We start from the raw sequence: 12119 nt of genomic DNA on the forward strand, positions 1-12119 counted from the left end.
ATATACAAAACAGATCAATTGAAGAGAGGATCCCAGCTGCAACAAACATCATAGAAATTCTGATCTAATTACAATATATATCCATATAATGATCCATGTAATAATGATATCGATGATGCTAATAATGGTGCCGCTGGGATGTCTTCAAGTTTTCTGCAAAAGAAAAATAAAATTTTAATAACTATAAAACTATGAAACGGAGGGAGAGAAAAGGGTTAATCACAGATATAGAATATGTGCATAATATCCTGGAGATTTACAGGAAACTATGCAAGTCATACTCTCGGTTCAAGCCTTTGGGCTCCAATGTTTGCAAAGTGTGAATCCAAAAGGATTCACGCTTCTTCAACATCTTTACCCTATCGCCACCCCTGCGAGGTTGCGGTACATGTTCAATGATCTGAAAACTAAGTTGTGATATATTGTGATTCTGTCGATCAAAGTGGTGCGGGATGGGCAGGAGCAGATTTTTAGTACGTATTGTAGACTTGTGTTTGGAAAAGCGATCCTTCATCCGCATGGAGGTTTCGCCTACATATAACAAGCCACACGGGCACTTCAATAAGTAGATAACAAAATTGCTATTGCATGTGTAAAATCCCTTAATGGGAAATTGTTTGCCAGTTTGCGGATGTGAGAAGAATTCACCCTTGATTACACTTGAGCAATGTATGCATCCCAAACAGGGGAAGGTGCCATTTTTTGGTGTGGATAATGTACTTTGTCGTCTCTCAGTGTGAGAACTGCCAATGTCGGCCCGCACCACCATATCGCGTAAGTTCTTATTACGCTTATAACAAATAAGCGGACGATTCTGAAATTCTTCGACAGAGGGATATGCCCTAGATAAAATATTCCAATGTCGGTTGATAATTAGTCTGCATTTATGCACCCAAGGGTGAAATTTAGAGACAAACGGAATACGTGGTGGTTTAGTGGTTTTAGCACATGCCGCAATGGCCTTATGTCTTTCTTGATTGAGTAATGAAGTGGGATATCCGCGTTGTTTAAATCTATCACTCATCTCATTCAAGCGGATGTCCTCAGTCCCAGTGTCAGAGACAATTCGTCGAATCCTCTGAAACTGGGAGTGAGGTAATGCTTTTTTGACGGTTGGGGGATGGTTGCTTGAATAGTGTAAAAGAGAGTTTCTGTCAGTATCCTTAATATGGAGATCAGTTACTATGACTCCACCATTTCCTTTAGTAACAACAGTATCCAAGAAACTGATCCCCCTATTATCATAATGTAAAGTGAACTGAAGCTCACTCCACACAGAATTTAAAAATTCCGTAAACTCTAGAAGGGTCCGAATGCCGCCGCGCCACACACAAAACACATCATCGACGAACCTACGCCAAAAAATACAATGCAATATGAACAGCTCATTTAAATAGATATATTTATCTTCAAACCATGACATGTATGTGTTTGCGTACGGCGGTGCGGCATTCGAACCCATCGCGGTCCCACAGCGCTGTTTATAAAAAGTATCCTGAAATAAAAAATAATTTTCATACAGAATAATTGTCAATAAACTCAGAAATTTTTTTTTTCTTTTGAGGTGTAAGAAGAAAGGGTTAATAACCACTCAACGGCACGTATTCCCTTTGCATGAGTAATAGAAGTATATAAAGAACATACATCGAAAGTAACAAGCAAATCATCCTCCTGTAGCGTCAATAACCTAACCTCATTAAGAAATTGATTGGTATCCAAAAGAAACGAAGGCATGGTTTTGGTTAATGGTGTTAAAACCTTATCTAGCAAGATGGCTGGAGGTGACAGAATAGAATCCGTCAAGGCCACAATTGGTCGGCCAGGGGGCTGGGTGAGAGACTTGTGCACCTTAGGGAGTGTGTAGAACACCGGCGTAACAGGATGATGGTTAATCAAATACTCCCCCAATTTTGGATCTATAGTTTTATCCTCTAAATATGTGCCTACCAAGGTGCAAAGCTTATTTTTAATAGTATAAACAGGATCCCCTTGTAACGGTTGATAAATCTCATTGTTAGACAATTGCCCCAAAATTTCAGCAATGTAATATGCCTTGTCCATAACGACAAGGGCACCCCCTTTGTCCGCAGGTTTGATAATTAAAGTGTTGTCATGTAAAAGATCCTCAATGGCTCTTTTCTCAGGATGTGTGAGGTTATGTGTTAAGTGACACCCTCCATGTCTTAAATCCTGCAATGCTAGAGAAATATCTTTTTGGACCAATGCTACAAATGTTTCTACAGGATGATAGGATTTAGGCGGTTGAAAATTGCTCTTCAACCTCAAACCAAAATCCTTAAGAGTCAAAGAAAATTCATTAGCATTGACATTCACAGCGGCACCATTATTAGCATCATCGATATCATTATTACATGGATCATTATATGGATATATATTGTAACTAGATCAGAATTTCTATGATGTTTGTTGCAGCTGGGATCCTCTCTTCAATTGATCTGTTTTGTATATCTCATTACCATGGTTACCATGATGTCACTTCCGCTTTGGCGGTCTATTTAAGTTTCACCTGTTCACTTAGCTTGTATGTCATATTCATTTGTTTGAGAAAGACTCCAGACGTGAGTCGAAACGCGTCACGGATGTATATATGTGACCATTAAAGACATCAACTTTCTTTGCAACACGTCAGTGAGTGCCGGTTCTTTCTTATCGTTGATGTGAGATCGTTATCTCAGGACACGTGCACCACGCTATTTTCCGGAGTGCCGGCTGATCATTATCTTTGTTTCCTCCAGTCTTTAGTCACCTCCAGGTACTGCAAAATGCACCTCCTGACATCCAGAGAATGTAACTCCTTCTCTCTATCATCCTTAGGCTCTGAAAAGAAAGCTGGGAGAACTACCTCCTGAGCCCTATTAACCCTGGAAGGAACCTTTGGCATAAACCCCGGATCTGGTCTAAGAACCACTCTGTCCTCTCTGATGGACATAAAAGGGGGGTTAATAGAGAGGGCCTGAATCTCCCCAACTCTTCTGGCTGAAGTTAAAGCTACCAGCAAAACTAGCTTAAGGGAAAGTATTTTAACCGAGCAAGATGCTAGAGGTTCAAAGGGATGTCTGGTAAGGGCATTAAGCACTAAGTTAAGGTCCCAGGGAGGAAACCTAGGGCCTGCTACTGGCGTAATCCTATCCACTGCCTTAAAAAACCTAACCACCCAAGGGTCCGTGGCCAAACTTCTTCTCCCCAGAACTGATAAGGCTGACACCTGCACCTTAAGTGTACTTTTTGCCAACCCGAGGGACAATCCCCTCTGTAAAAATTCCAACACCTGAACTACGGAAAATTCTAACGGCCAGGAAACCACTTCTGTGCCTATAAAGAACAGGAACTTTCTCCATACTCGAGCATAAACAACATTTGTTACCTCCTTCCTACTCTTCATCAAAGTGGAAATGACTTCCTCAGAGAATCCCTGACTGGCTAAAAATGACCTCTCAAATTCCATGCTGAAAGATGTAGGGACCCTACTTCTGGGTGGAACACAGGACCCTGAGATAATAGATCTGGAATTTCTGGGAGGATCCATGGATCCGAGACTGACATTGCTCTCAACAGGGAAAACCATGCCCTCTTCGGCCAGAAGGGGGCTATCATGATCACCCTGGCTCCTTCGTACCTGATCTTCCTTACCACCAGAGGAATCAGCTGAAGCGGAGGGAAGGCATAGCCTAGTGGAAAATCCCATTTCTGGAGAAAGGCGTCTACCCCAGATGGGCACTCCTCTGGATTGAGGGAGAAAAAAATCCTGTACCTTTCTGTTCTCTCTTGTGGCGAACATATCTACCGAAGGTAACCCCCATAATCTTACTATCTGGGAAAAAAAATTGGGATTCAGAGACCACTCTCCCTGACGCAGTCTGTGGCGACTCAGAAAGTCTGCTCGAGAATTCTCGACCCCTCTGATATGAATGGCCGAGAGATGAAGCACTCTCCCCTCTATCTCCTCGAAAATCCATCTCGACTCCCTCAGTAAAGAATCTGACCTGGTCCCTCCCTGGCGATTGAGATATGAGACCACTGTCCGATTGTCTGACATCACTCTCACATGTCTGTTCAGGATCATCGGAAGAACCGCTCTCAAGGCCAGCAAAACTGCCCTCAGCTCCTTCCGATTCGATGAAAACCGTTTCTGACCCTGGGACCACTCTCCCTGAAAGATCCGATCCTCCACATGAGCCCCCCAACCCCAGGGGCTGGCGTCTGTAGTAACCACCACCGGTTCCGGAAAGGCCCAGGGAAGTCCCCGATTCAGATTTTCTACCTCCTTCCACCAATCTAGGGAAGAAAGAGTCACCTCTGATAAGCTCATCACTGACTCCAGGGATGCCCCGCCCTGTCTTGTGGCAGCCAAGATCTCTACCTGTAACTAGCGAGAATGTCTCTGAGCCCACTGGACCGCTGGTATGCAGGAAGTCAGAACTCCTAACAGAGACATAGCTTTTCTTATAGACAGGTTCTGTTCTAACTGAACCCTCTGAACTCTTCCCTGAACCCCAGCTACCTTCTCGTCTGTGAGAAAAGTTCTCTCCAGCCTGGAATTTAGAACCAGACCCAGAAAAACCTGGCTCGTTGACGGCTCCAACCTGGACTTTTGGATGTTTAACAGCCAACCCAGAGACCGAAGAACCTCCATAACCCGATCCAGAGACTTGGCACACTCCTCCCGGGACTGGGCTACCACCAAAAAGTCGTCCAGGTAAGGCAAAAACGTGATGTCCTCCCTTCTGATGAAGGAAGCCATCTCCACCACTACCTTGATGAAGATCCGAGGTGCCATGGAGAGGCCAAAGGGAAGAGCCTGGAACTGAAAATGAAGAAGTCCCACCTCGGTCCTCACTGCCACCCGGAGGAATCTCTGGTGATCTGGATGGATCGGAATATGATGGTAAGCATCTTTTAAATCCAGAACCGCCATATGACACCCTGGAGATAAAAGATATATTGCTGATCTGATAGTCTCCATCTTGAATTTTCTGGCTTTTAAGAACTTGTTCAGATATTTGAGATTTATGGTCCGGTATGATCCATCCGGTTTCTTTACTAAAAACAGGGTGGAATAAAATCCTTTCCCTAGCTCTGACTCTGGGACAGGAATCAACACCTTCTTGCTTATCAATTTTTTTATTTCTTGCAGCATGACGGGGGAAGACCTTGACACCACAAATCTTTCTGCGGGGCAACTCAGGAACTCCAACCTTAGACCCTCCCGCAGAAGACATACTAACCATTTTCCTGCCATCTTTTCCCAAGCAGGAAGAAAGAACTTTAACCTTCCTCCTACTGGGATCATGGCGTCATTGCTTACCCTGTTTTGATGTACGGGCTGTGGCAGATCCAAACAAAAAACCCTTATTTCCTGATCTAGGCCTAGATCCCTGTTCTTTGTCCCCCCATCTGCCTCTTACTCTGGAACCTTGACGGGTTCCGAAAGGGCCGCTTATATTGTCTAAACTGCGTAAAAGATTCCTGGGGAAACTACTTCTTCCTATCTGCCGCTTTCTCGAGTAAAGAGTCAAGCTCTGACCCGAAAAGAAACTGGCCATCACAGGGAATGCTACAAAGCCTCAACTTGGATGACAGATCTCCCCCTTTCCAATTCTTAAGCCACAAAGCACATCGTGCTGAATTAGAAAGGGAAGCGGTCCTTGCTTCCAGCCTCACCGAGTCCACTGCGGCATCTGCAATAAAATCTGCGGCTTTCTGGAAGGTCGGAATTGAAGCCAATAACTGCTCCCTAGGGCATTTTTCCCTAATCTGCCCTTCTAGCCTCTCCAACCATAGTGACATAGACCTTGCAACAACCGTGGCAGCTATACTAGGTCTGAAAGCAGCCGCAGAAGACTCCCATGCATTCTTAAGGGAGGAGTCAATTCTTTTATCTAAGGGGTCTTTTAAGAACCCCATGTCCTCAAAGGGCAGAGAGGATTTTTTTGAAATCTTGGAAATGGCTACATCCAGCTTAGGGGCCTTGTCCCAAGATGTAGACGCTTCCTCCTCAAATGGATACTTCCGTTTGAAGGTTTTAGAAATGAACGGCTTTTTATCCGTTTGTTTCCATTCCTTTTCTATCACTGCTGAGATAGACCTATGGACCGGGAAGCATCTACGCTTCCTTTCCCTAAGACCCTCAAACATAACATCCTCTACCGACCTATCCTCCCTGGTATCTTCTAACTCCAAGGTAGATCGGATAACTTTTAATAATTTGTCCGTATCTTCCGCTGGAAATAGGAACTTTCCTTCTTTTATATTATCCTCCGAAGAAAAGGAATCATCAGAGTCCTCGTTCCTGGAGAAAGAGTCGCTATCCTCCGATTCAACGTCGGACTCCTGCCTCAGTGCTCTTCTCCTCTTCCTACTTCTCAGGGAATTTTTAACTTCAGACATGATTGACTTCAGGTCTTTCAGAAGACTTGGAGTCTCCTCAGCCACCGTCTTCTCAATGCACTGCTGACAGAGCTTTTTAGTGTAAGAAGACGACAACGGGCACTTGCAGATAGGGCATTCTTTGTTCTTTTTCTTTGCCGCCACCTTCTTAGGCACCGTCTAAGAAAAACGGAACACACCCAACACTGAGGTCCAGATCTCTCTAACAACCGAGAATAGGACTCACAATACCGGTGGCAAGATCTCCACATCCGCACTTTCAGACCTCCTCTCTTCGTCCATAGTGGGGGCAACAACCTGCACTAATACAACAATGCCTTAATTACAAACTGCCACCAAGTGTTACTCTCACCTGAGAGATCACTGCTCCTGCAGACCCACCACGCCAAAATCGTCCTGGAACCCCTCTGGTCCACTTTCTGGCCTCTGGATATCAGTTGGTTATCATACCTGCCTGGAGCCGGATTTAAAATTACCGGGATGCCGAACTTCCGGTCACCTGACCGGAAGCGCCCGGCCGTGGAACGCACGACGCTTCCGGTTCGCCGCTTCCACATCCGGCGGCGTCTGGCGAGTCTGCAAAGCCAGTAAGGCCCTCTGGCCTTCTTCAACCACCGGCGCCGTCCTCCTCGCCTGAGGGACCAGCACCTTCTGCCCTGTGTCCAGTGGGACGCACGGCCGCCTCCGGAACTTCATCCCCGCGCCTGCGGGGAACAAACGGGCAGGTATCGACTGCCGCCCCAACCCTCTGGCTTCTACCGGGACTTCAAGGTCAGGACGACACTGCAGGCTCCGGTACCAGGACAGGAAACCTCACTAAGGTGGGAGAGCGGCTCCACCTTTTTTATGCTGCAGGTTTCCTGTCCTGGGGCGGAGCCATCTCTCTCTAAGGTGCTGTCGTGGGGGAGGGGAAAAAGAAGCTTCATCATTTTTCATCTCCATCTTAAACTTCTCAAAAAAACAAAATCAGGAATTTGTTTAGCTCTTTCCGATTGATTATTGTTCTGAAGGATTTTGTAACAAAAAAAGTGAGAAATAATACCCTCCTGCTTGTTCTCAATACGAAACTGGAACTAAAACTTCCTTTTCCAAAAAACTTCTGAACTTCCTTTACTCTAGGGGAGGGACCCACTTTTGAAGACTGAGTTTTTGTAATAACAAATGTTTTAGATGGAATAGAATGGAACTCTAGTCTTAGACCAACACGGATAATATCCGATACCCATCTTCCCGAAAATTCTTCCCAGGTAAAAAAATTAAAATAAAAATGTATCCTTCCTCCCACTTTTAACCTGGTGTCATTGTTGGGAAGGATTTTTATTTCCAGAGGAAGAACCCCAAAAAGGAAGCCCTTCCCCGCAAACCCCCTGGGTCAAAATTTTTGGTCTATATCTTTATTCTGTCTTCTTCCTCTGAATCCAGAGGAAGTTCGAAAGGGCTGCCAGGATTAAAGGAGGAATGAGGGTAAGAACTGGGAAACCTATTCTTTTGGTCAGCTTTTTCCAGTAATTCATCAAGGCCTGGTTCAAATAAGAATTCACCCTGACAAGGGATACCACAAAACTTCGGCTGAAAACCGGAAGTAACATGGTGCTACCCAGTCTTCCAAAATCCTCGTGTCCGGGGCTCCCAGTGTGGCATCACTCCGCCGGAGGAACTAATGCGCCTGCCGCAAGATCCCAGAAGATACCCTGGATCTCCCCAGGATCCTAGGGTCCCAACAGACAGAAAATACAGCTGGACACCGCTAGTCCTCTAGGGATCCCATAGGAAAATGAAGACCAGCGCTAGATGGCCTGTGGATAAAAAAAAAACTAAAAACTTAGGCCTCCTACTCCAGGTGGGAGAGAGGCTCCAGCTTTTTATTCTGTAGGTTTCCTGTCACTGGGGGCGGATCCTCTTTCCGTGGTGCTGTCGTGGGGAAAGGGAAAAAATTAAAAATATATATAGTGCATACAGTGATTCCTTTAAAAAGGTAACAATTTCCTCTGCCTACAATAACAGGCTTCAGCTTTAGTAAAGATATAATAACTCCAGCAATTGCATTGCAAAAAAGGAATGCTTTAATTGATATTTGCGGCTGTGTACAATTATGACGTTTCGGCCACGCATTGGCCTTCATCAGACTACAGCAAAAAAGAAATAGATAAAATGAACAATGTAATCACATATTCCATATAGATATTTGCGTAATGTACCATGGCAAGTCACAGAGTATAGATGAGGGACAGATATAAAGCAAAAAATTTTTATATACAATAATTTCCAGCAGGTTCTGTAATCCTATCCCTCTGTCAGTCCGGTGGCCAGACATGTCCGTGTATCCGTCCTTGATCACTTGGACATACTAGTTGCAGGTACTGTGGTCGGGTCCTATAATAATTGCCTCCACTTTCCATATGGAAAAAAGTCCATAGCACACCTGGATAATCCGTGAGTACTAGCTGCATTGCAGGAGTGGAAGACATATGTTGTCATAGTGATATGGTACAATCACCGGATAAAATAAAGGTTGAATAGGGTTAAATACCTCCATATTAGATGGAGCATCAGTCTATGAAATGGCTGGAGCTGAAGGGGGAGACAGAAGGGGGAAGAAATAGAGTGCTGGTAGTAACAGGATGCAACAGGGTATGCAGTTAGGCTTCAATCATATGCGGATCACCAAACAATGAACAGGTATTAATAATTGTTCCTATGGCTGTTACCATTACTAAGGCTTCTGATTATGTGTAGCCGGTACCCAGGGAAAATGGTGGTCATAATACATGGTATCTCTACAAGATTGAAGTGTGTCCTACCTTCTGCCACTCGTGGTGGAAGATCTACAGGATGCAGGCGTCAGGATAATTAGTGCATTCGCACTGCCTGGAAAGCGCCTGATAGCTGTGGACGCGCGCCCTTATTGAGGGGAGTGTGTCCAGTATTAGGGGGTGTTGTGCCTGCGCAGTAGACGCCGATGCGTATCAAGCCTCACTTGTGTGGAACATAGCGATGCGTTTCAAGCCTCGCTTGAAATATGAGTGTTGCGCATGCGCAGAATGTACTATTGCGTGCCAGACCTCGCTCTGAGCCTCGTTGCAGTTATAGTAGATGTCCGGAGCGCACTAAGTCCCAGTATAAGGTCCAGAGGAAAAGAGGGTTGAACAATATAGTTAGACATGACACAAGGCGTAAGTAAGGAAGGATATATAGGGAGTGTGCGGAATACCGAAAATTAGGATATTGGTGAATAGTTCCTTATATTGTACCTCCGTCCATCATATTGTGCATAATTGATGACTTAGATGAGGCTGTGAATTTCATATTCCCTATTTAGTCCCTTTGGTTCCAGACTATCAAGCGTGTGGATCCAGTATGCTCCCCTTATTTTTAACAATTTGATTCTATCACCTCCCATCCGAATCCACGGAGGGATAGGATTACAGAACCTGCTGGAACTCAATTATTGTATATAAATAATTTTTTTGCTTTATATCTGTACCTCATCTATACTCAATGTTACTTGCCATGGTACATTACGCAAATGTCTATATGGAATATGCGATTATATTGTTCATTTTATCTATTTCTTTTTTGCTGTAGTCTGATGAAGGCTAATGTGTGGCCGAAACGTCATAATTGTACACAGCCGCAAATATCAATTAAAGCATTCCTTTTTTGCAATGCAATTGCTGGAGTTATTATATCTTTACTGAAACGGGGTGGGAACCCGACTTCCAGTGGCAAACGGACGGCAGAGTGCCACAAAGTTTTGCTTATACAGGCTTCAGCTTTAGGTTGTTTTCATATCACCAATATGATTTCCGTTCTTCTGCTACATTATAGGAGCAGAAGAACGGAAATAATGCAAGTGCCAGATTTGTCAAATTACTGACATGAATGGAGCCTAACAGATTCCGCTAATGATAATGAGATCTGTTAGATTTATGTTCAGAACTATTTTTTATTTTTTTTTGCACAGAAAAAAAGTCCTATACTACAGTCACCACAGCTCAGGACAGAAAAACAGACGCAGATAGAAGCTCTTCACATCGAAGACCACCTCACATGAAACGTGAATCACCATGCACACAGCGCAGTCCCCTGCTTCACTACATGATTACTATGTCAGTACTGAGGGAAAGAAGGAGGGAAGCTACTGAGCATGCAAGACCAACACTGAATTCAGGAGTAGGTGGACCAGAGAAACCACAGGAAAACTGCAGGGGGTGCTACCAGAGCAGAAAATGTACATAAAAAAAATAAAAATAAACTTACAACATTTCTATTGCAACAATACTTCATTTTAAGAGGCCTATATATAAAAAACCCTGATCTGCACCCAATCCTGTTCTTCCCAATTCAATCACCACAGCTGGTCTAAGAGCGTTGGGACATTGTAGTGTCTATCACACAAGTACACTCTTGTCTCCTGGCTCTCATGCTACCACTATAGCATACCTTTCCAGGCTCAGGGAGGCGGTTTGATATTGGGACACATTCTCATATCCCTTTGGCTACAGAGTGGAGCTGGGGACACTACACACATGGTGGGTTCACATGCCACAAAGCTGTTTGAGCAATTGGTTAGTGCCACCCCTGCTGCCTATAATTATTAGGTATTTTTAGGTCACGTTCTTCCCCGTTTTATTGATATACCAATAAAAGTTACATTTTAGCGTATCCCACACCTTCCATGATTTACAACGACATCAGCCTGTGATTGGCTGACAGGCAATCCTGGATATTTCCTGGAGTGTCAAGAGATGAGCATGAAGTAGAGCAGGGTTCCTGGCAGAGTAGGAACTTACTGGCAAGGGATTGATAAAGCAAGTATGAGCTAAATTATATTTTTACAGCATGTGCAGCCCATTGGAACACTTATTTGCCAAAATACCCTTTAATTATTTTGGAACTCACCTTGGCACTGTGAGCAGACACATTAGTGGTGACATATGGTGTGCGACTCTTCAGTAAGAGATCTATGTAAACCTCCGCTCCCTCCGTTCCATGCAGACTGAGTAGGCTGATGAGCTCATTTACATCATGATGAATACGAAACTCACTCATTGTGGATGATCTGAAACAAAAAAAGGAAAACAGCATTTCAGATTTAGTTATTGATGGCTTGACCGCAGAAAAGACCACCAATATCAGATTGGTGGTGATCCAACCCTCGGCACCCAGCCAACCAGCTGTTTTGTTGTAGCTTAAGTGCCATAAGCAGGCGTGGGAACTACTGTGCAGTGGATGGAGTTGGTAACTGCAGTTCTGTCCCATTCTCTTTAATAAAAGCAGCCCTGCAGTTAAGAACTCCATCCTAAGGATAGGCCATCAATATCAAAATCTTGCACAACCCCTTTAATGTCCTTCAGAAAAAGTTTCCATCTGTTCCAAACTTCAGTTCAAATGCACTAATTACAGTAAAATTGGATTTTCACACTGATGGCCTCTCCTCAGGAGAGGTCATCAATATCAGATCAGTGGGGGTCCGACTTTTATTTTATTTTTTTCAAAGACATAAGTCCATCAAGTAGAGACGTAAATTTTCGGGTAAAAAAAAAAAAAAAAAAATCCTAAAAAAGGTAGGATATTCCATGATGCATATGAAGATTGAACTTTTTCTCCTCCAGATGGAGGCAGTGCCCCCTTGTGTTTTGAGGCAGTTTTATATGGAACAGCTTTTCATCATATATTTTATAGGCCATTTATATATTTGTATAGGTTAA

The 12119-nt window shown here is 44.0% G+C and overlaps 1 protein-coding gene across 2 annotated transcripts in view; it reads right to left on the reverse strand.

Annotated features, from left to right (window-relative positions):
• TUBGCP2 (tubulin gamma complex associated protein 2) overlaps positions 1-12119 on the reverse strand; it is a 453055-nt gene that overhangs the window by 375426 nt on the left and 65510 nt on the right. For both annotated transcript variants that reach the window (XM_044296484.1, XM_044296483.1), the window contains exon 2: positions 11311-11470. In XM_044296484.1, coding sequence (XP_044152419.1) covers positions 11311-11460 — 150 coding nt within the window. In that variant the 5' untranslated portion in view covers positions 11461-11470. The remainder of the gene's footprint in view (positions 1-11310; positions 11471-12119) is intronic.

The sequence above is a fragment of the Bufo gargarizans genome, chromosome 6, assembly GCF_014858855.1.
Source record: "Bufo gargarizans isolate SCDJY-AF-19 chromosome 6, ASM1485885v1, whole genome shotgun sequence".
Taxonomy (NCBI): Eukaryota; Metazoa; Chordata; class Amphibia; order Anura; family Bufonidae; genus Bufo; species Bufo gargarizans.